General features: G+C 39.5%; 1 protein-coding gene across 1 annotated transcript; it reads right to left on the reverse strand.

Annotated features, from left to right (window-relative positions):
• Nucleotides 1-917: 917 nt before the first annotated feature.
• On the reverse strand, nt 918-24,899 carry LOC137869141 (hyaluronan and proteoglycan link protein 1-like). The gene is made up of 6 exons (XM_068706341.1): nt 24,697-24,899; nt 10,670-10,804; nt 7,765-7,928; nt 6,213-6,411; nt 5,668-5,970; nt 918-5,032 (listed from the first exon to the last, which is right to left on the reverse strand). The coding sequence occupies exons 2-6, from the start codon at nt 10,773-10,775 to the stop codon at nt 4,743-4,745; spliced, it is 1,062 nt and encodes a 353-aa protein (XP_068562442.1). The 5' UTR covers nt 10,776-10,804; nt 24,697-24,899; the 3' UTR covers nt 918-4,742.
• Nucleotides 24,900-25,636: the final 737 nt, after the last annotated feature.

The following is a 25,636-nucleotide window of genomic DNA, read 5'->3' on the forward strand; positions in this document are numbered from 1 at the left end:
CATTAGTTCCTCCTCTCAATACTTTCTGACCTCCTATCTGTGGCTCTCAGCTTCAAGCCTGTTGAAGTCGTGAAACTTTAAAGCTGCACTCGTCAGTATTGTTTTATTAAAGAAGTATTTTACTGCTGAAAAGATAAAAAACGGGTCGTAGGAAGGCGCTGGTATTTCTGAAATTGGTGCTTCATGACCAGAGGTTTTATTCCCTTTAGCACAAAACATAGAAAACCTACAACTCCCAGACTGCAATGAACTTGTTTCAGTGCTATCCTCACATTTACTCATATACACTGCCCAAATTGTAACGTGTGGATCAATGGTTTGTTGGATACGTCTGTCTCCCCTCTCGTCCACCAATAGTCGTCTTTTTTTAATATTATAAAATACGTCACTGACTCTGACTGTTGCTCAGTCACATGGATGCATTTCATTTTGTGTGTCCGCCACGAATTAGGCTCCTCATTAACTTCCATTTGCATTATTTTGGTCCTCAGCAACACGAAAAAAACAATTCGTGTCCATGTACACAAAACCAATAGATTACATTTGGTGGAATATGAGTCAACATAAGAAGCAACACGTCACCAACATGTTGTCACTCAGGTCCTAAAAACAGCACCGTGTGTGTGTTTTTTTTGTTGCTGCTGTATTTCAGTTACAAAATCCCCTGAAAGCAGCACCATGAATGGCCTCGGTGTTTCTGCAAAGGAGAACATTAAATGTGTTACGAGCAGCGCCCCCCCCCCCCCCCCCCCTCTGGAAACATTACTGCATCACTCAGGAACTCCACCTGATCCGCTCTGTAGTTCAGCTCCACCCTGAAATCTGCTGACTTCTCTTTAGCTGAACTGCAGCGGGATTGCTCCTAAGTTGCTGTGATGTATTTTGTGGATAATAGAAGAAGTCAATGAGACTGAGAGTCCAGGTTTATGTACTGTTTTATTGTCCTCCTGTCTTTTGGGTCCATAAGGTTTCCTCTGAACGCTGCAGTTATGAACAAGACAAACAAAGTCGGTCAGATTATGCACAAAATAAAAGGCAACAGATGTGAGACGTTTCTTTAGATTTATAAGGAATAGTTTGACATTTTGGGAAATTAAGTGTTATTCGCTTAATATGAAGCTTGAGCGTGCAGGCGGTCAGTTTAGCTTAGCTTAGCTTAGCATAAAGACTGGAAGCAGGGGGAAACAGCTAGCCTAACATTTAAAAAAGCAAACAGTGATTAACATGTTAAATTGTTTATTTAATCCAAAAACACAACTGAGTTACTTTAGAGCTGATTGTTTGTGGATTTAGTTTAAAAGAGCTAAGCTAGCCGTTTCCCCCTGTTTCTAGTCCTTATGCTAAGCTAAGCTAATCAGCGGAAGCCTGATATTTAACAGAGAGATATGAAAGTGGTGTCAGTCAATCATTTTACAGTTTACAGCTTATTTATGTTGCACTCTTTGAAACCTCCGTCCTCAAATTTGTAAAACACTTTTCTTGACTTTAGACGTTGAAATCTCTAATGTGACTCAGTGGATTTTTACCGTTCAAACCGCATTTCAAACATTCATCTCCCTTCATTCTTTTGCAATTGGAACCACGACCGATCTCTCACTATGTCAGCTTCCCTCCAGAGAACATGACGCGATGACCTTGTGGTTTAAACATGAAGTTACCAGCTGAAGAAGTTGTTTTTCCCAAAATGTCAAACGGTCCCTTAAACAAACTTACACTTAACATCGTCTGCAAACTGTTTACAAGAACTGACTAAAAAACACAAGTAAAAAAAGAAACAAATCATTTAGTTTTGCAGGAGACTCTTCAGTACGTTGTTCCGTAAAATCAACACTTCATTTCCCACAGTGAGGGATGTTTTATCGAGTCTGTCCAGCAGGTCTTCAGCGATAAGTGTGGCTGATTGTTCAGTGGAGCCAAGCAAAGCCGACTCTACGCCGAGGCCCAAGTGGATGACCTAAACCAGAGTCTGGGGGCCAGCTGGGATGGCGTACGGTGAGCTAACACTTGGTCAATGTGCACCGTTTACCCTCTGAAAGCCTTACATGGAAGAAGCCCTGAGTGCCTCCATGCAGCAGTGATTGGTTTTTGGTGAATGTGTTGTGTTTCTGTCTCGGTTCGGAGTCTCTGCAGAGCCTCGATAGCAATCAGGGAGCCGTGCTCTGGATCAGGGTCTGGCTGAGTCCCATCTGTGACCTCAGCGATTGGTACGTTACTCCGTGATTCGGTTACAAAGTGTTTCCTAATCTTATGAAGGGGAAAATCTGTGGTTCTCTCGCTTGTTATGCAGAAGAAGTGGATGTCATCTTGATCAGTCATGTACTGTTTCAGTGAAAGTTTTAGTCTCATGCCTTTTTTATTTTTTATCGTCTCATCTTGTGTTCAACTTGTATGATATTTTACGAAAAGTTATATCTAATTTTTTGTGCGCAACACGTGGCAATTTCTCCTCTTTACATGAATCCAGTCTTTTCAAAATAAACTTCTGTCTTCAAAGGAAACAACTTAGGTAGGGTTAGGCAACAAAACTACTTGGTTAGGTTTAGGAAAAGATCTTTTTTTGGGTTAAAGTAACTACTGAAGAACCGTTACTGAAGTAAGCAAAAGCAAACAGAGGTCTAATGGATGAAAGTTCAAGATCACGTAGACAACACACTAAATCATTTCGTGGGGTATCTACAAATTACGGCGCATTCTTTTTTGCAGGAATAGCTCCGTATGCTGTTCAGAGACAACGTAAAGCTAAATTTAGAGACGGCACCATTACGAACAAAGTCGATGGAGAGATTGGACGAAATGCAAATTGGCAACTTGAACTAAAAACGTGTTCTGGTCTCTAAAGTTGGTACATTTGGTTGTTTGTTTGACGATTAAAACACAAACGGTCCAGCTGACAAATTATACAAAGTGAGAATTCACTTCCTGTCTGAACCACGAGGCTGCAGCTGTGGCTTTCTTTGATGTTCAGCTCGTCACTTCTTTAGCTTCAGACACAACTTTTGATAACATCAACACAGTGATATTCAATGAAAATCTAGACGAAGATTTGGACGCTCGACAGCCGACATTCATCCTGCGCTCGTTCCTTCCAGCAGTCTGTGAAGGATTGTGGATGAACTGATGAATGAATCTGTTCTTCTTTCATCTCAACTCTCTTTCGTTCGTCTTTCTCATCATCGTTACTTTTGTATCTTTGGACGACTTATTGAAATATCTGTCATCATACTTAATGATTTCAAAGCTTACTTTTATATTTATTTACCGTCGCCACAGAGGTTTTGTGATTCGCTTCGCTTTGGTTTGTTTGTTTGTTTTTGTCAACAGGATTAAGGAAAAAACTATCGGCCCGATTTTCATGAAACTTGGTTGAAGGGTGGAACACCAAACCGAGCAAGAACCCGTCAGATTTAGGATTGGACCGCAAATACACAAATAACTTTTCACTTTGGCGAACGTCTGCGCTCTCTGAACATCCTTCTAATTTGTCTCGTTTAAAGAAAAAAAAGGTTGTCAAGAAATTAAAACTCATCAGATGTCTGCAAAAGCAACTTTTTAAAATCCAAAACTTCCACAAGGAAGTCTATGATGAATGTGGATTTAAATGTTTGTTGTTTTGACCCAGTTAAAGGATAACTGGTGATCATTTTTGAGACAGATTTGTGGAGTTCCATACGGAGGGTTGAGGTCACGATGGTGGGCTCGCCTCGGCTCTAATCTTTCACTATAAGAAACTACAGTATTCGTATCAAAAATAGCCGTTTATCAAGGCGCTAGAGAGATAGATATCTATAGATAGATATCTATCATAGATAGTGAGTGCAGATCTACACTGACAGCTGCTTTGTGCTTATAGAAGCTAAACATGCTCTGAAGTCTAAGAACAGAGAGAAACAGCCACAGCGAGTGACTCGACTGTTTCTATTCATGCCAGGCATTTTCTGTTGCTGCACGCGGTCAACTACTCGTCTATTGTTCAGTGCAAAGATCAAATCTTCTTTTTCTTTTGTATTGTGGAGTTTTTGCATTTGTTCCGCTTTATGTAAACCAAAGAGACTTGGATAGCCAATAAGACAAAAAAATTATAATAATGTAAATAGTTCTACAGTATATAAAAAAAATAGTCATAAACAGAAGTACATTTCTAGATAATAAACATTCTACTTAGAAAACATAAACAATGTTGTAATTTTTTCCCGTATTCATTTTGGTGGAGAGGTTTGGTCCGAACACATTCGTACAAAAACATAAAATACCGATGAAGTACAAAGTAGCGGTTGTAGCACCTTTTGTCTCGTACGGTCGGTGAACATCGGTTAAGTTGTGCGAGACTTTGTGTTCCTACCTGATGACATCACAGTCACATGATCTCTCTCTTTCTCCTCGAACAAAACAAGATAAGTGCCCAAAGTATCCGTCCGACCGCGAGTCCTTTTAGCTGTGAAACTGTTCTCACTTCAGTCGTTCCTGCTCATATGACATGTCCATTTAAAGACAGTATGCCCCCCCCTCCTCCTCCAAAGGCATTGATTAAATAATATGAACCTTAAATATGTGTAAACTATCCTTCAGAGAGTATCAGCTAACAATAATGTCTTAATGTTTCCATGTAAATAAAGCATCACAGTTTGAATGTGTTTGTTCACGTCTCTTTGTCCACTTGTGTGTCCACTAGTGTATGAATGTGTGTGTGTGTGTGTGTGTGTGTGTGTGCATGCCCGATGTGTGTGTGTGTGTGTGTGCGCGGCTCAGTTGTGGCCCTTGAAGCAGTACACTCCGTACAGCTTGTGCTTTTTGTCGGGGAAGCCGCTAAACCTGACGGCGGCCTCTGTGGGGCTGCAGCGCCGGCGGGGGCGGGACACGGGGTAACGGACGCTGCCATCGGCCAACCAGCCGGCATCGCAGCGGTCGTAGCCCAGCAGCTTCCAGGCGGCGTACATCTGGCCAACCTTGGCGATCTTGGCGCCGTCCTGTTGGCACGCCCTGACCGCCTCGTCGTAGGTTAGCTTAGACGGGTGGATCAGGTAGTAGAACCGACCTGAAAACACAGGAAGACGGAGAATGATGAGCACAAAGACGTGAAAACACAACATGTGAGAGCAAAAGTCTACTAAAAAAGTTGAGAACGGACAAACCAAATACCGGCTTCAGATTGGGAAATTCTCATTTTCATGTCTTCGCTGTAGTTCTCTACATGCTTGGCTACAAGTTTCAGTTGGTTGCAATCTGCAGCCTCACCACTAGGTGTCACCAGATCCAGCACACTGGACCTTAAACACTCTAAAGGGCCATCCTGTGGCACGAATACTTTTATGTTTGATACTGAAAGTACATTAAATAGGTAATACTTTGGTATTCTTACTCTTTACTTGTAGCGCACTATTTCTAAATAGTTTTGTTGTTACTTTCACTTGAAACAGAGTATTTCAAATGTTGTTCTGGCTCATTTTTACTTGTAACAGTATTTCTAAACTGTGTTATTATTACTTTTGCTTGTGACGGAGTATTTTTGGATTGTGGTATTGTTTGTTTTACTAAAGTATCTGATCTTTTCTTTGTTGAGCCAACAGATAAAGAGGCCTGTTCCACCAGCCTGCTGTATTTCATTGGACGATTGTCTTTTGGAGCAACCTGGTTAATTAAAGGTAAACACACACACACACACACGCACACCTTTGTAGTGGGAGGTGAAGCAGAACACGTCGTAGTGGTTCTTCTCTTTGTCTCTCAGGCCGTAGTTGCGGACGCCCGGCAGCGTGTTCTTGCCTCCGCAGGGTTCTCTGGGGTTGGTGATGGGATACTGCACAGAGCCATCGCTCAGCCAGCCGGCGTTGCACCAGTCCAGCTTCCCTCGCCACGCCTCGTGCAGCTGGTCGAAGGAGGCCACGACGGCGTCCTGGTCCCGACACGCCCGCTCACCATCGTAGAAGTTGAGGTTGTAGCGACCCAGGCGGGGAAAGTAGGGGAAGACGACACCTACGGAGGGAGTTAACTGGTTAGACCGCGTCCTCTGGGGTTCCTCTGGATTGTATCCAGTTGTTTAACCCAATGACTGAAAGCACGTCTCGCTGTGTAAGCACAGCTGCTTCTCTGCTGGCTTCAGGCTGACATCTCAAACATAATGAAGCTGACGCTGATGAACACTCTGCTGACTTTCCCTCCCAAGCAAAATTTACTCAGCCTGTTACACAACAATGACATTCATATAGACATTTTACCTTCCAGGTCGAGGGACAACACCACTGTTCCATCTTCCATCCCATCGATGACTTCACACTTGTATCTCCCATAATCCTCCAGGGTGAGCTCTGTGATGACCAGTGAGGCATCCATGGGGGAGGAGCCCTGCAGGTGGACGCGGCCATGGAAACTGCCGTAACTCCTTTTGTGGTAATCCATGGCGACAAATACATCCACCTATAGAGAGAGATCGGTCTGTTCGTGTTATTGTAGCTTATTATGATTGTAGAACGACAAATTAATGTTTCATTACTTCATGTTACAGAACAACATTCTTAGAGTTTAAAGGTCCAGTGTGTAGCATTTCATCTATTAGCAGAAATGTATCCTCATGCAACAGTTCGTAGGATATCAGACAAAAAGGTACTCCTCATAACTTTTTACATTCGTACATGCATACAGTCTTTTCAAAATAAACTTCCATCTTCACAGTTAACTACTCTGTTCGGTTTAGACAGTTTGGTTTAGGAAAAAGGTCGTTGTTTGTTATGAACATCTCCACGTAGGTGCCGTTGCTTTTACTTCCTGGTTCATGAGTTAGTGGATTACTGCAGTCTTGGAAAGGTCGGACTGAGGGGAGACATGTTCAGTTGGATGCAATTTGCAACCAAACCCCTAGATGTCACTAAATCCTACAAACTGGCCCTTTTAAAGCAAAAGTCCGGATATTTGCAATATATGGAAAAATATGTTTGTTCACTTTCTGGTGGGGACTTAGATGAGAATATTGACACTACTCTCATATCTGTCTGTTAAATAAAAGGCTAAAGCCGGCAGCCAGTTAGCTTAGCTTAGCATAAAGACAGAAACAGGCGGAACAGTTAGCTAGGCTCTGTCCAAAGTTGACAAACATCTGCTTAATACTAAATATATGGAGCTAAATCCAGGTCAAAAGTTTTGATCATTTGAAAAAAAAAATTGAACCTGAAAGTTCAAGTTGTGGTCTTGAACATTGAAAAATACAGCAATGTATTCAAAATAAAAATAAGTGACTGAAAAGTTTTTTTGGGTTGAATAATATTATAATATTTTGGGTTTTTTGACGATCCTTCAGACTTTTGACCCTGATCTAGAGTGGGGTGTGTGGCCTCAACTGAGAGGGGCGTGTATAAATACTCAACTCTTGTTTGTTTAATTTTTACAAAAAAAATAAATCTATATATTTTTTTTATATTTTGAAACCTGCATTTGTTCACAACCTTGTTTATGTTTCTCGACGCATTTGTGCCTCCAACTGTTGATCAGTTCAAAAGGATGACAACACTGCACTTTTATTCTCTACACATTTGCATTATGGACTTCTGCATCGGAAGGAATCTGTATATGTAAATACATGGACCTCCTCCTGTGCATGCTAACAGAGCACAACATATATTACAATTTATTATTTAAGTTTGATCCAAAAGGAAAACCAGCAGAGCGTTCTTTTAATTCATTATCATATATGATGTTACAGAAATGCTGCACATTGTAACAAAACAAAACATCTAAAAACACAGATAAACTGTAAAATATAAAATATATATTGACCTCTTTCAGGTAGTCTGACGTCAGCTTGGTCCATTTGATCCTCATCTTCCGGCTCGGCGTCAGTGATTGGTCCATTCGGATCTTGCATGGCAGCGTAGCGTTCCCTCCTCGCCTCGACACCACCTTCAACTGATCCGCCGCCACCGACAGTCGGGGACCGTTCTCTACAACACGGCGCCGCAAAAATATAACAAATCAGCTGCTGACTGGACCGAAATTATTAACAAATATCATCAGTGTTTGGTTTCAGAATACAAACTTTAGAAGTAATAGTTTAAGATTTTGGGAAATGCACTTGAAAGATGTCAGGACGCAATTAGCCTAGCTTAGCATAAACACTGGAAGCAGGGGGAAACAGCTAGCCTGGCTCTGTTTAAAAATAATCTAAAGTGATGTTAGTGGCCCCGTTACATGCACACGTTGATGATGCTGCCATGCTGATGTTTAGAAGGTGCAATGTTTACTATGATCACCATCTTAGTTTAGCGTGTTAGCATGCTAAAAATAGCAGAATTAGCAATAAACACAAAGTTGAGTATAATGTGTATAAGTATTGGTCACGTTAAAATGTAAACCTGATGGTGTCGCTAGATTAAAAGGATAAATAAAGTTATTATTGTTCATCCTGAGAGGAACGTGAATGTTAAAACACATATTTCATCACAATCCATCCAATAGTTGTTAAGATACGTTGAGCTTTAGAGGCGTTGTGAGGTTGATTAAGCTAGGCTAGCTGTTTCAATTCGCTTCCAGTCTTTATGCTAAGCTAGGCTAAACACGTCCTGACTAGTAGAAGTTAGATTGATATTCATCTTCTTTCCTCAATATCAGAAAATAATGTAAACTACTCCTTTAACAGCCGTCAGTTCTGTGGAGCTTTTTCAAGGTGCATCAAACCGATAACTGGAACAGTTAATAATAATATCCTATAATAATAATAATATCCTATAACAAAAATAATATCCTATAATAATAATAATAATACAAATAATAATATCTTATAATAAAATAATAATGTTGTGTTGGTTGTCAACCTGCCATGTGATGCGTTTGAGTGTAAACCTGAATAAACGAACTGTTCCTGAACACAACATTCACATTATGTGATTCCTCTGCTGTGACCTTCAGCCTCATCACTAACCGAGGGTTCTGATTGGCTGTTTAACCACCGCAGCGTTTCACTTTGTCTGCTGTGTAAGCACACACACACACACACACACACACACACACACACACACACACACACACACACACAAACGCGTGTTTCCTCCATAGTACTGATCAAACAGCTGATGGCTCATTGATCCTCTGTTCTGTTGACTTCTTCTTCTTCTTCTTCTTCTTCTTCTTCTTCTTCTTCTTCTTCTTTACTTCCTGAATCGTTAAACTGATTTTAGTTTCTGATGAAACTGAAGATTCTGAGATTCTGTTTGTTTTACGTCGTTACATTACATTAGTTAGTTAGTGGTTAGTTAGTTAACTTAAGTAGTTATTAGTTTTGAATTATTCATTATATTAATAGTTAGTGGGTTATTAATAAGTTTGTTTGTTTTGAATTATTTATTATATCATTAGTTAGTTAGCCTAGTTATTTTAGTTATTCTAGTTAGCTTGGGTTTGTTAGTCACGTGTTTGTTAGTTTTTGATTATTCATTATACTTAGTCCATTGTTATTTACTGAATTAGTTAACCTATTTAGTTATCCTTTTGGTAGATATGAGTTTTTGATTATTTATTTTACTATCAATTAGTTATTGGTTTAATTGCATTCAATATTGTTATTATGTGTAAGTTGCGAACTGCCTAGTTAAGTATTTATTTATTTTTAGGTAGTTAGTTAGTTAGATATTGGTGTGTTAGCAAGTTATGTGCTGGATAATTAATAGTTACTTGTTTATTAATTATGTATTACTTAGTCTGTCATGGTTAATAATTGGGTAGTAGTTTACGTTACTAGTTAGTTAGTTAGTTAGATATTGGTGTGTTAGCAAGTTATGTGCTGGATAATTAATAGTTACTTGTTTATTAATTATGTATTACTTAGTCTGTCATGGTTAATAATTGGGTAGTAGTTTACGTTACTAGTTAGTTAGTTAGTTAGATATTGGTGTGTTAGCAAGTTATGTGCTGGATAATTAATAGTTACTTGTTTATTAATTATGTATTACTTAGTCTGTCATTGGTTAATAATTGGGTAGTTTTCGTTACTAGTTAGTTAGTTAGATATTATTATGTTAGTAAGTTATATGTTGTTAAATAGTTAGTTAATAATTACTGGTTTATTAGTTATTGGTTACTTATTCGTTTTTAATTCTACATTATATTACTAGTTAGTTACTTTGTGTTTTCAATTGGGCTGGTTCAATTTAGTCAATGGTTTAGTTACTAGTCTTAAATTAATTGGTTTAGTTATAAGTTTGTTTATTCTTTATGGTTATTATAAAAATAAGTTGTTAGTTTTTATTTCTGTATCACAACATTATGCAACATAAGCTGACGACCCGTCTTTATTTAAACGTCTTTATTTAAACATCTTTATTTAAATATCTTTATTGAAACGTCTTTATTTAAACGTCTTTATTTAAACGTTAAATACCTTAAAGGTGATCTCAGCTCCTCAGATAAATCATAAGCAACATATTCTTGAAACCTCAGCTGTGTTTTTCTTGCAGTGTTTTAAATCTTGACGCAAAGTTGTTCATCTGTCAGTGATGAGATAACTCTTTATCTCTCTGAGCCGATGATCCCCACATAGCAGTGTTATCTCTGCAGCAGAACCAGCTGATAAACCGAGGAAGCTAACGACGCCGCAGAGTGCTATCAAAGTGTCGTGAACGAAACTCAGGAGAAGAAAGATGCTGTAAGAGGCCTCTGCATGACATTTAGTCCCCCCCCCCCCCCTCACCTGTGACATAGATGGTCCTCGAGTGCTCCAGCTCGGGGTACAGAATGTCTAAATCATTGGCTGCTACGCTTAATGAGATCAACGCACAGATCAGCACGGGAATCATCTTCTCTCACCACACCGTCGGTCCGATCACTGCAGAGAAGAAGGGGGGGGGGTGTGTTACAGTATGTACAGTAAGATGAAGAGGATTTACTTTAGTTGGTGCATCACAGAGAGAAAAGGAAAGGTATCCATATACACGAGGATCATCTGCATTCAGGCTGCTGTGCAGTGTTTCTATCTGCAGTACTATTCTCTCTCTCTGCAGCACAAACACAGAAAACCTTCAGACTCTCACTATGAGTCGTCTCAAAATACAGAAAACTCTGCATGTTGTAAAGATCACTTTGATTCGTCCTCGATGCCCCAAAGCAGGACGTCCCGGGAGAAGCTTCAACGCTACAGAGGACGACACACACACACACACACACACACACACACATACACATACAAACACATTCTGGATAAAACACACATGTAAGAATATACAGTACGTACTGTAAATACTGTGCGGTGAATGTTCCCCCGTCATCCAACATGTCCCGGTGACACTGACAGTCCACAACTTCTGCCACAGTGCAGCGTCACACTCACACCTCAGGCTTCATTCACACACACACACACACACACACACACACACACACACACACACACACACACACACACACACACACACACACACACACACTCTGCAGCCCATCCTCTACTCACTCAACACAGAGAGGGATTCACTAGTTCACTTCCACAGGGATGTGTCTTATGGAGGACCAAAGCTGTCAGTATTTAACTGAAGTCACTGAATCGAGTTGAAATTTAATTTTTTATTTAAATTTGATTTCAATTTAAATAAAAAAATCTCATTTTACTCCGTTGCAACAACATACTTCTTGTTTATATCCCCCATATGTCCCAAATCATGGGAGCTGTGGTTCCAAAACTTAATTTGACATAACAGAGAGGCACTTTGTTTTAAAGGTAACTATGTCATTTGGTATTTTTTGTAAAAGAGTAAAGAAAATATGTATTAATTATACAATTTATAATTAGAAATTTTATTCTCAATAAATGTAGAATTGTTTGCTTGCAGACTTATCTGGGGATTAATTTAAAGTGCACGAACTAAACAGTGATGCTACTGTTTTCTATAATAATAATAATGATAATAATATATTTAATACAGGTTCTCATTGGCACTCTACGTGTAAAAACAGAAACAGTAAAAGCATTATCATATATAACAACAAAGCAAATAAAAAACATTATAACAGTAAAATAAACAATAACATTACATTATCTTCAGGAACAGTATTATGAAATGATGATCTTTATTATGATCTTTATTATGATAAAATAAATAAATGAAACGGATAATTGATTATCAAATTTGTTGCTGATTAATTTTCTAAATTATTTAATTTCAATATTGGCTTCTCTGGATTTCCGTAGCTTGTCTGTGTGTTTCTTTTGAGGCGTGTGTGTGTGTGTGTGTGTGTGTGTGTGTGTGTGTGTGTGTGCGTGCATGCGTGCGTGCGTGTGTGTCATTCGGATTGATCCCCCCTTGTCTTCATTCACTCAGTCCCATACTGCTGATGCACCGGCCTCCTCTGCTAGGTGGAGCTCCTGCAGTCAGCAGAATAACTCTGCAGCACACACACAGACACACACACAGACACACACACACACACACACACCCTTCACTTATTACCCCTCCCTGCCTGAAAGTACTCCTAACGCATACAGGACGGAGGGGGGGGGGGGGGGGGGGGAGGTGGAGTACATCTACTTATCGTGATGTAAAGAAAAGGGTAAAAACTTTGAGTGTTTTCTGCAGCTGACGAGCGAAGAGAGGAAGAGGAAGAGGAAACAGGGAGGGAGGAGGAGGGAGGAGGGCTGAGGAGGAGGGAGGAGGAGGGAGGAGGACTGAGGAGGAGGGAGGAGAAGGGAGGAGGAGGACTGAGGAGAAGGGAGGAGGAGGGAGGAGGGCTGAGGAGGAGGGAGGAGAAGGGAAGCGGAGGACTGAGGAAGAGGAGGGAGGAGGAGGACTGAAGAGGAGGGAGGAGGACATTAACATTATTAACATTGTCCAAAGGAAAAGCAGCAAATCTTTATAAATAAGTTAAACAAAGCATTTTATTTGTTCGTGTATAAACTGTTGGAGAATTTAATTTATAACAAAACATCAGATTTTATTAACTTTTCATGTTTTGTTATCAGAAATCGTAATTTGTAGATTAATTAAAGTTGTCAGATAAATATAGTGGAGTAGAAGTATTAGGTAGTACAACAAATTAGTAATTAAGAACAGTACTAGAGTAAATGTACTTAGTTACATTCCACCTCTGATACTTACTGTAGTATCTCGTATTCAGATTTACAGACTTCAGTAAAACAGAAGGAGTAACACAGCTCCAGAGCAGTGGGACTCCTCCCAGTCTCTGGAGCCCAGTGAGTGACTGTTACTGACAGGCCAACACACACACATGCACTCATACACTCATCAATACTGTGGGGAGGGACATTTATTTTGAAAGGTCAGCTGATAAATAATGATTAAAAAATTAAAAAAAATATTTCTTTCATGATAATTATATAATTATATTTTTCATTATTATCAACCAACAAAATTATGCTGAATACTCGCTCAAACACTTTGGTCCAAACTGAAACATCTCCACAACTGATGGATGGATTATCATTATAATAAAAAACAATATTCATGTTCCTCAGATGATGAATCCGACTGACTTTGATGAACCTCTGACTTTTCCTCTAGCGCCACCATGAGGCCGACATTGTAATGTGATGCCTATGCCGACATTAAATTACAAAATCTAAATTGGGTAACGCAATACTAAAAAAAAGTAAACTACACTAACAGAACCACAACAACAGAACCACAACAACAATACTACAACAACAAAGCCACAACAACTAAACCACAACAACAATACTACAACAACAAAACCACAACAACAATACTACAACAACAAAGCCACAACTAAACCACAACAATACTACAACAACACTACTACAATAACAAAGCCACAACAACAGAACCACAACAACAATACCACAACAACAAAGCCACAACAACAAAACCACAACAACAGAACCACAACAACAATACTACAACAACTAAACCACAACACGCTGGCGAACATCGGTCTCGTGGTAGAAAGTCTTGTTTGTTGTAAGACTACCCCCTCATAGGTTGTTTTTCTATATTTTATACTACGTCACGTGAATGCATTTAATTTGTTTCCACCACAAAAAAGTACCCTAATGTACTCTCCATTGACATTGTTTTCGTCCTGAGTGTTACAAAAAAACAGACAATTCGTGTCCATGTACAAAAACACCATATATTGCATTTAGTATTTCACAGCCTGCTATGATACTGAGCTGATATTTACACATGAGCATGAGTTTTTGTTGGATGGTAAAAAAAAAATAAAGGTCCACATTTTTTTGGAAAACTTTAAGCTATGGTGACGAATAACAAATACATGAATGTGTTTTCACAGAGTCAAACAAAACAAAACCGGCCCGATGCCGAGGTAAAATAAAGTAGTTCCTTCATGGGGTTTCTAGCACTAATACTGGACCTCCAGGATGAAACATCACACAGTCACAAACCTCTAAAACATCACAAAGACCAACAGCTGTCTCACTCACTTAAAGTTTCCAGGCCTTGTTTGGTTATTCTCTCTTATTTAGTCTCTACGGTGACTCCATTAGAACTGTGTTTAAACGACCTTTCACCTCGTCTCCAAATAACAAACACTTTAGTATAAGTCGAGATGTCTGACGGCTCGGTTACCTTCAGTCCGGATTTATTTGTCTCTTAAATGTGTTCAGCCGCTCTCTTCCCTCTCTGACAGTCTGATTTATTCACGCAGGTCCTGCTGAGTACCCGACACACAGCTGGACCTCTTTCTCCTCCAGGATATCTGTCGTGTTGCAGACATCGTCACGCTCCTTTGAAGTCATAATGAGTGTTTGTGTGCATCGCCTGTTCTAGTGAAGTGTAACTCATCATACGTGTCAATGAAACAAACCTGTCTCCTACAAAATTACATTAATTACACCGTTCTAGCTGCACTGTGGATTGGGACGCCCCCCAAAACTTTGTTCTAAACACGAACCGGGTCTAAAAGAGTAAAGACCCGGAGTATCAATGTGGTCCAGAGTTAGCGGTTCTGCTATCGGTACTTTGTTGGTTCTGCAGTGTAGTTCGGAGTTTGATCATCACTTTGATCATTGTTTAGATGAGATTGTGTTTTAAAGAATTTGGAACTCAGGAAAGACTGTTTGTTTACATACAAGAATAATAACAAAATGTGGATTCTTTTCTTAATTAATTGTCTTTTTTTCTCACAAAATAATCAAAAAGAACCGATAAAGGATCAATAAGTGTACTAGTATTAATAAAATCCTAACGATACTCATCCCTAACTGTGGATAATATTAATTTAATTTCCTCCAAAACATCCTCTGATTATTCATATGGAATAAATGCTCATTTTGTTTGTATTACGTTGTTACTGATCGTGGCTCCATGGGGGCGCTGTCCGGTGCTGAACGATGTTTCAGGAGTAGTTTTGTTGAATATTCTTTGGATAAATCCATTTAAAAACTACAGTTATATTGAATGCACTCTGTGCCATATCTGCTTTTTATTTTTATTGAAGAAACGAGAAGTTTCTTGTAAAGTTACTCAAGAAAATCTATTTTCTTATCACCTCCGTGGTCTAACGCCCTCTTTAACACATAAAGTTCTGGCGCCGGCGGGGACCTGAACACGTCTGTGTTAACTGTATATGTTTGATTCTTCAGAAGGATTACATGGAATCCGTCCCGTGAGACCTCGGCCTCTTCTCTTCAGTAACACCGTCTGACTCCCGACTGGTTTGAAGCTGACAGATATTTACGAGGAGGCTGCAGAGGGAGCGAGCGGCCACTTGACCCCCACAAAACCTCCTCCAGTAGGAGAACTAAACGGACCGTGAAACACTGAGAGCCTTAAAGTCGTACAGAGACCCGAGGGAACACTTAGGACGGAAGATGTAGAGGACTTGTATATTACAGTGTGAGCAATAACACGTCAAATACATTTTTTTGTAAAAGGATATACCCGATCCAGCTAGACCTGAAGACCCGATCCACATGGACAGACCGTAACAAAGAGAAAACAGCAGTATGGTACTTCAGTTGAAGTGGTTGTACTACAGTGTTACAAGTAGAAATCCAGCATTCAGTGTCTCAAGTACAGTATAAAAGTATCAGCCTGAAGATATATTTAATTAGAATCAGAAACTGTTCGTTGTATGTTACACAAACAAGGAACTTGGCTCGGTGATGTGGTGCGTAGCAGTAAAACACGACATCATCTAAAAATAGAAAATATGAAAAATTACATTAAAATATAGTAAACAAATAAAAGTTTGTTAACACAAGTATATCATTAAAGAAACAACACACTCTGAAAGATAAAAGAATATTTAATCAGAGTGTTTCTGTGAAATATTTTACAATTTTTTATTTGCTTTTGTAATACATTTGTTATTAATGACCCGTTTGTGTCATGGGACGTGCCTTTCAGTGTAATTATCTTTTTTTTCTTCTAAAAATTACAAATATTTTGAAAATTCACCCATCACTATTTCAGAAATCATCAGTATCAGTGTTTTGATTTAATTGTATTGAATTAAAACCGTTTGGTCTCGTACGTCCCTGGTTCATAACTTCTGAGTTTGAAATGGTTCTTTAAGAAGGACAACGTCTCAGCTTTGACTTTGGTTCGTTATTTCTGTTTGTGTATATTGTTTATAAGTTAATGTCTTTTTCTGTCGTTGCTTCATGATGCAGGTTGTCTGCTGAACACAGCGTCGGAGGTTCGATCTCCAGCTCTCTGGTGCACCAAACGTCCTCGTCCTCCCGTCACTGAGTGAGTGTGAAGCTTTTTAACTGCAATCCAGTTTACTATTTAGCACTCTGGAGCCATGCTAGCTGCACTTTGAGGCTGTGCTTTGAGCTAAATGCTAACATCAGCATGCTAACACGCTCACAATGACAATGCTAACGTGGTGATTGATTTATTACCTCAGTAAACATTGTAAACATGAGTTTATGGTCTCAATCTCTAGTTTCAAGTCTTCTTCAATACAGCATGATGTTCATTTAGTAAATTATGGTCCATTTAGAGTCAAACAGACCATAAAGCAGGGTATGATTTAGGGGCGGGGCTACACAGTGATCGACAGGTCTCTACCAGAGACGTATACGGCGTCTCTACGTCACTCCTCCTCGGTCCAGGTATGGTAAAATCGAATCGAAAATCGACAAGTATTTGTGTAAACACTTGAAACACCATGAGAAATAGTTCAACTCCTGTCTTCTTTCATATTTACATACTATCATAGGGAATTTGCGATTGTGCATTTCAGAAAGTTCTAGAAATTGTCGACGAGAACCGTCAGAACTGTTGTTTCAGACGTTTTAAAGACGATCCGACAAGCTCTTTGTTTGTCGGACAGATGTGAATTGTGTATTTGACATCACTCTCAATAACTCCAGATAAACACAAAGAGGTGATAACACGACAATCCAGACCTGTTCTGGTTCTGGTTGGGTCGACAGCTTCACGGTGCAAATAGCTTCAATGTGCTGCTATCTAACGGACGTCTTCCCTCTGGAGAACATGTCAAGTCACCAGGCCGACACCGTCGAACAGATAAGAGGTTCAGAGTTTGTATAAAGTTCTTCTACATACTCAGAGTATTACTACAGTAGATGGAGCAAAGCAATGTTCTGCTGTGGACGTATTTTAGAGACTTAAAATAATTAATATTAGTTGTTCGCTATGCTTAGAATGTTTCACCTCTTTGTCTTTCTGAGGAACTGAAGAAGCTGTTATCTCTGATCTCTACAAAGACTCCAGACTCCATTCACTAAAACACTGATTCTACCTCTCACAACACAGGAGCTGTTGCTCTACTGCTGCCTCCATCTGTTAGTGTGTTTGTGTGGTACTTTGGTGAATCAGAGCTAACCCTTTAAAACTGTGTCTGAGTCTGGACCCTAAATTTGTACAATTTCTTCCGTCTTTTATATCTCTTACATTTATATTTACAGTTCACCTTTGAGCCACACGAGGGAGCCTGAATTGTTCGTATTGTTCTGATAATTGTAGGTGATGTATAACATTAATATGAAAGTCTACCGTTTATTCTGTTTGTTTAACTTATGAAGCTTTATTCATTTATTTTGTCTCTATTTTAAAGTACTTAACATGTGTATATGTTTTCAATAATACATAGAGAAAACAAAGTTTCACTAAACGTATGACTCTTCTTAATGTCTGGTTTACATATTCAAGATATTATAAGGTGATGATTGGTAAAAATGTATCAGTTCTTCTCATGATTTATAGATAATGTCTGTTTTTTGTGTGGTCTCTTTAGAAAAGAAGTTTTGGAAACAAAAAGTCACATAATAACACAGACACTCTAACAGATGGAGGCAGCAGTAGAGCAGTAGCTCCTGTGTTCTGAGAGGTAGAATCAGTGTTTTTATGAATGGAGTCTGGTGTCTTTGTAGAGAGTGTAGATAACAGTTCCTTGTCTGTTTCTCCAAACTCCATCTACTGCAGTAAAACACTGACTATGGAGCAGTACCTCATACAACCACACATCTAAACATCAAAACTATCCCTTTAAATTCTGTGTGTAAGCATTAACCACAGAAGGAAAGTTCTGTTCCATTCTTCAAACACACAGGAACCACCTCCCTCCATTCGAACACAGACTTCTTTTTTGGGGGTTTTAGTGAAGCTGAACTAAAGTCTATTTCCTCTCAGACTGAGGTGATGCAGGTGCTATATTCAGACCTGAAACACGCTGATGCAACGGCCGACCTGCTCTGGAAAAGTCAACCTCTCCACACTCCGACACTTGTGTTGGAGTGTGGGTGGGGTAGGAAGTGATGGGTGGGGTATTTACTGTACACACACACACAGCCCGGGGTATTCACGAAAACACGCACAAATGTTTTCCCCCGGTGGGTTCAAACTGGTCCGCCTCGTCACCATGGCTGCTACAAAGAGTCCTCAGTGAGGAGCACAGAGGCTCTGTGAGGGGAGGGTAGACTCCAGGCGTCCAATTGGGACGCTCCATACGAAGTGCTAGGAAACAGCAGACTTCCTGTCCCACCCCTTGTGACCTCAGCTCTTTGTATGTACGTATAGGTTGAATCTCCAAAGTAATTTTTTTTCGTGATCTCACAGGTGTCGACTGCTCTGAACCATAAAAGTTTTAAAACCAGACCTGCTCTGCTCTCCTTCTACTGACCCGGCTGCTCTCATGCAACATTTCATAGCTCAACTTAAAAATGAATACACATGAAAGCAAATCAATCAGTATGTAATCCACGTCATCATGAATCAGGAAGTGGAAAGAACGATCTTTTCCTGAGGAGACTGCTGCTCGTTCCTCATGTGAAGTGAGAAGTCAACATTGGTTTATTTGTTATGTAACTTGCGTACTTAAGCAATGCTACTTCTGTAGTTATTTCAACGCAAACCACGATCTTCTCCTAAACCTGACTATTTTACGATCTTTTCCTAAACCTGACTAAGTATTTCACGATCTTTTCTTAAACCTGACTAAGTATTTCATGATCTTTTCCTAAACCTGACTAAGTATTTCCCGATCTTTTCTTAAACCTAACTAAGTATTTCACGATCTTTTCCTAAACCTAACTAAGTATTTAACGATCATTTCTTAAACCTGACTAAGTATTTCACGATCTTTTCCTAAACCTGATTAAGTATTTCCCGATCTTTTCTTAAACATGACTAAGTATTTCACAATCTCTCTAAGTAGTTTCCTGTGCAGACGGAAGGTTTATTTTAAATGTATAAATAAAGTTTATTTCTTAGGAGAATGCACTAAAATGAGGACTAACTTTTCGTAGATATACCAATCGTTGTGTGAGGATACGTTGTAGTGACTCATACCTTAAAGGAACTGTTCAACATTCTGACGGGGAGCTAGAAGACCACTCTTCCTATCTGTTGGTTAAATATGAAGCTACAGCCGGCCGCCGCTTAGCTTAGCTTAGCATTAGGACTGGACACAGATGGAAACAGCTAGCCTGGCTCCAATCACCACTATTGACAGGACGACATCATTTGTCTGCATCTTCTTTACAAAGTCACGTTCAAGAGTTAAACAGAGAAAAACCATAAATAACCAAAACTTTACCCCAACGTGAACCGTGATTCCTCTGAATCAAACGAAACACATTCAAACTGCTCGACCAGAACAACACATTTAAAGGTTTTACTGACGTTTGTTTTCAGATTGTGACTGAAGTGCAGTGAAAATCACAATAATTCCCTTTTGAGATTTAGTGGAGTAGAATTATTAAGCAGCATAAAATGGAAAATTGTACTTAAGTACAGTACAAACATGAGTGGATGCAGCTGTCTTTTAAATATAACTGATGCTGTGTAATCTCCCTTTTATAGTGAAGAAGACTACCATTGCTCTTCTTCTTCAACTGATTCACCTCTAAAATGTAATAAATGTTCTGTCTTCGTTCTCAGAGACTCGCTCACATTCATCCTGATTATTAAACCTTTGAACGGCACAAAGACACCAGTCATCCTCTGCAGGATATCTGACACTTTAAAGAGCAGATAATATCAACAGTAACCCTTAACCCTTCCTTCCTCCCCCTGCCTCCCTTCTCTCCCATCCCTCCCCCGACTGAGAGAGGCTAATTTACGACGCTTTCTCTGTTAACCGCCGCCTTGACCCTGAGAAGAGACATACAGTTAAAAGTTAATCTGGTTCTTCATCCCAGCATGCCACTGTGTGTTTCACTGTCTCTCTTTATTCCCCATCTCAAAGCCAAAGGTGTAAGTTCAGTGATGGTCACAGCCGATATGTGTTGATATGAAACAGGTAAACGCTTTCGGCTTCAGGGTTCTATTCAGATTCAAGATGGATTCAGTAAAAACAACAAAACAATGCAGCTGAAAAAGTGTAATTAAAGGAAAAAGATACAGTGGAGGTTGATTAGCTTAGCTTAGCATAAACACTGCACAAGTACTTTGTCGGATGGGCACACTGATGTTCGTCAAGAAATACTTTAAATACAAATCTTAAACCTAAAATCACAAATGTTTACTTTTACAAACAACATGCAACGTGTTAATTAGCGAGCTTTAGAAACCAGGCTAGCAGTCCCCCCCCCCCCGCTTTTTATGCTAAGCTAAGCTAACCATGTCCCGGCCTCGATATAACTGCTCACACACCTTTTCACCGTCAACCAGACAATGACTTTTGTGAGTTTCGTGAAACTGACAATTCGGACATCAGGCTGTGATTGGTCAGGTCTCTGCAGGTGAGAAAGTGGGCGGAGTTTAAACTTCTCTCTTCACTCATCAGTTATTTCTGTCACTTGAGAAGAGGTAAAAACAACACTATGAATGTCTTCCAGGACGTTTTTCAGTTTACAAGATATTTCTATCATATCTATGAATCACAGTGCAGTCATTTTTTGTAGGTATGAATACATACGCTGAGTGAGAACAGCCTCGGTTCATCGTGTTTAAACACTTTTAGCTTCTCTTCTGCGTAGATTTTGATACTTCGCACAAACCAATAAACTGTCTATAACAAGTGGACGCAGTCATGGTGAGTCACTCGTTGTTTGTGGACTGATGTTTTAAAGTCTCAAGTTTGGCGATTTTGTCGTCGCTATCTTGTTTTTTTTGCAACCAGTGAACAGGAAGTTACCATATCTGGACTGAGGAAGAGTGACATCGAGACACCGTCTACATCTCTGGTAGAGACCTCTCAATCACTGTGTAGCCCCGCCCCTAAAGCATACCCTGCTTTATGGTCTGTTTGACTCTAAATGGACCATAATTTACTAAATGAACATCATGCTGTATTGAAGAAGACTTGAAACTAGAGATTGAGACCATAAACTCATGTTTATAATGTTTACTGAGGTAATAAATCAAGAAAGAAGTAGAGTCATTTTCTCATAGACTTCTATACAACCAGAGGAGTCGCCCCCTGATGGACACTAGAGAGAATGCAGCTTTTCGTCTCCTGGTTGAAACTGTTTTTTTACCTTAAAGAGACGATAATCATGGTGAGGAGCCTTCGCCACAGTCACATGGTCTTCACTCATCGACAAATATCTTTCCATGAACATTGTGACTTGTCTGAATTGCATTTGTGTCAGCAGTGAACAGAGTCTGTTCATCTTTTCACCCTGAATAAATGTTTATCTTTCTGCTAAAAGAACGAAACTTTAGAAAACGTGTCCTCAAGAATCTGCTGGCTGTGAACAGTGGTGAAACACACACACACACACACACACACACACACTCGGACACACTCGGACACACTCGGCAAACACATTACTGAACACGACAGAAGCTTCTATTCATAAAGAGACTTCTTCTGAATTAACACGTAAAACCCACATTTTCCTGCTCAACAACAGGACAAACATTCATTTAACCCCTTGTTTCCTGATCACCAGCAGCTTGCACAAATTGAGGTTGACTATACTGTGAATGTGTGTGTGTGTCATTTGAGGGGTTGACATGGGCCACAGTCTGTGTGTGTGTGTGTGTGTGTGTGTGTGTGTGTGTGTGTGTGTGTGTGTGTGTGTTGGGTGGGGGTCAGGGTGGAGCCACCATGTCTAAGCCAGCACAGAGAGGGGTTGTTGGGCTGGAAGTCGCTCACAGCCCCTCGATGTTCTCGGCTCTAAATCACTTGTTGTGCTTCACGACGTGGTCGACCGCAACTATGAGAGCTGTTACAGAAAACGATCGACTGAGGAAAGCAAACAAAACCTCCGTTAATCGAACGCCACAGAGGCAATTTAACGCTCCAGCCGTCCGACAACTGAAAGAGAGCTGATGCAAGTTTTAAGAAAATTCTGAAAATGTCAGAATAAACAATAACAAACAATCACTGTAAAATATCTTGTTGTTTACACTGAATTATTGAAAAAATGTATGCGATAGAAATGATCCGCCAGCTTCTACATTGATGTTTCGGCTTAATTGTGACGTAATTTATTCAAAAGCTTCATTCATCCAATTCCTAAAATCGGTACAAGCTAAACTTAAAGAATGTAAGTCAATGAACCAAACAATTGGAAAAATATTGAAATTGTTTGTGAATTATATTACTAATAATAATTCTACTAAATTAACACACAAAACAAATTGATTCCAAAGATTTCAAACTGTATCAACATGAGCAAAATGTTTTCAAGTTATTTGAACTATGTTTATTTTTCATAGGGTTAGTCAGAGGACTGTTTTTATTAACTAATCATATATTGATGTGTTAAATGTTATTCAGTGACTAAAGCTGCCAGATGAAGGTAGTGAAGTTAGAAGTATAAAGTGGCACAAAGTTGAATTGCTCAAGTACATGTACCTCAAAGTTGTATATTCTTAACAATAGACCTTTACACCAACATCATTCATTCACTCACTCACATTCTCTATGACATTATTAACAGTGAGTCATTAAATCAACCTACAGTCCAACATGGAGCTGGAAATATTCAAACTACAACTCTTCTTTCACCAAAAACAAGAACTCTGTTTTTAAAGACATTAACAGCACGACTGTGAACCTAAACAAGCACCAAAAACACAGTTATCTTGTGACATCACACACAAACACCGTAACATCACACACAAACACTGTAACATCAAACACAAACACCGTAACATCACACACAAACACCGTAAGATCACACAAACACTGCAACATCACACACAAACACTGTAACATCACACACAAACACTGTAACATCACACACAAACACTGTAACATCACACAAACACCGTAACATCACACAAACACTGCAACATCACACACAAACACTGTAACATCACACACAAACACTGTAACATCAAACACCGTAACATCACACACAAACACCGTAACATCACACACAAACACTGTAACATCACACACAAACACTGTAACATCACACACAAACACTGTAACATCACACACAAACACTGTAACATCACACAAACACCGTAACATCACACAAACACTGCAACATCACACACAAACACTGTAACATCACACACAAACACTGTAACATCAAACACCGTAACATCACACACAAACACTGCAACATCACACACAAACACTGTAACATCACACACAAACACTGTAACATCACACACAAACACTGTAACATCAAACACCGTAACATCACACACAAACACCGTAACATCACACACAAACACTGTAACATCACACAAACACCGTAACATCACACAAACACTGCAACATCACACACAAACACTGTAACATCACATGTAATCTCCAGGAAACACTAGAAAAGAGTTGCAATAAAGTCAGTTTGTTCAAAACTTTACAATTAATGCCAAACAGCTCATTGTGGACATTAGTGGAAGATATGGTCAATCTAAAAGAGTCCATTGAAAACTTAATGTATTTTTTTAAAAAGTCAACAATACAATGACAGCAATACTGATAAATAAAATATGAAAGTATTTCACTTTTAATGTGAGGTTTATAGTGAAGCTGCTTTTTTGTCATTATGGACCAAAAAAAAACGGAAATTAACTGTTTATGTTATTTTCTTTTCTGTTTGTATCAAAATGGCTTTATAAATAAAGTGTATTCTATTACTTGTCATTATTCTCAGTAGTGTTGTGTGTCAGTGTCAGAGTTATTCTAACAAATACAACATTTAGTGATACAACATTTGTTAAGATGCAAAACATTGAACCGTTTTCACCAAATTATTTCTCTGTCTTCTGTGTTTTCTGTGTCGCATCTGTGTTTAAAAGCAGTAAAGTGTGTGCGTGCCATCACTTCACCAAGCGACATGCGTCAAACACGAGTCCTTAAACGCGTCCTTTACAGATGTTAATAACAGGAATAGAAGAACTGTACCTGCTTAGCGCGGTCTGCTGCGGGGAAAGTCTCAACTCTCCAGCGGTCAGGATGCAGAATGAAGCGCAAAATGATTTACGCACATCAAGGTACGAGTAAACGGGCGGCGTGTGTGTGTGTGTGTGTGTGTGTGTGTGTGTGTGTGTGTGTGTGTGTGTTGTCAGCCTCTCCTGGTTCCTCTGAAAGCTAAGTATGTGGTAGAGAGCAGCAAACATGTGCGAGTGGGGTCGAGAGGAGTGCGCGCTCTGACGCGTGCAGGTGAAATTTAGTGCGAAACTCCGGTGACTTCTGCAGGTTTATTTACCGGATGTGTTGTTCCAAAATATAAAAAAAAATAAAAAGGCCTCACAGTTTGTCGGGTTGCATCACTGCAGAGGAGACCTGATCTGGATCTCTGGGTTGTTGTTTATCCAAACAAAGGAGCCACCCAACCCATGTTGCTCAATCCGCCTCAGATCCCTCAGTCCCATAAACGTGATGTTTAAAGTGCATCTGCTCCAGTAAAAAGCTTCTTTTACCATCAAACACCTGAGAGACCCAAAAGGTACCTTCACTGTCAGCTGTTTTTTTTTTTTTTTTTACCATTTAATCTTTTTTCCAACATGTAAAAAAAGAAGCTTTGTTCATGTCCTGATGCTAAACTCTGGTTGATCACAGACAGCAGGGCTGTAGCAGGATTTTAGGGGGCCAAGGGGCTACATTTTGATTGACAGGTCTGCCCTTTGCAGTCTGTTTGACTTCATGAAAGTTAATTGGAACCTCTTAGCTCCACCCCCTTGTGTCAGGTCTGGTTGCAAGATGACGTCGTCCAAAGTGCCAAACTCAAGGCTTCAAAACATCGGTCCACAAACCAATGAGACAACATCTACTTCTTCCTCTCTGGAGGTTATATTCGGAACATGTCCACCTTCTAAGGGTGCTAACAAGAGCTCTTTTATAT

Source organism: Cebidichthys violaceus, unplaced genomic scaffold (assembly GCF_023349555.1).
Source record: "Cebidichthys violaceus isolate CVI_PGR_0920_01 unplaced genomic scaffold, fCebVio1.0.p SCAF_12, whole genome shotgun sequence".
Taxonomy (NCBI): Eukaryota; Metazoa; Chordata; class Actinopteri; order Perciformes; family Stichaeidae; genus Cebidichthys; species Cebidichthys violaceus.

Excerpts from the sequence above, each read along its gene's own strand:
- LOC137869141 (XM_068706341.1), bottom strand. The coding sequence starts at position 10,775 with ATGATTCCCGTGCTGATCTGTGCGTTGATCTCATTAAGCGTAGCAGCC. Across the intron at positions 6,412-7,764 it reads CGTCAGACTACCTGAAAGAG|GTGGATGTATTTGTCGCCAT; the intron begins GTCAATATATAT and ends CTCTCTCTATAG. Across the intron at positions 5,971-6,212 it reads GTTGTCCCTCGACCTGGAAG|GTGTCGTCTTCCCCTACTTT; the intron begins GTAAAATGTCTA and ends CTCCCTCCGTAG.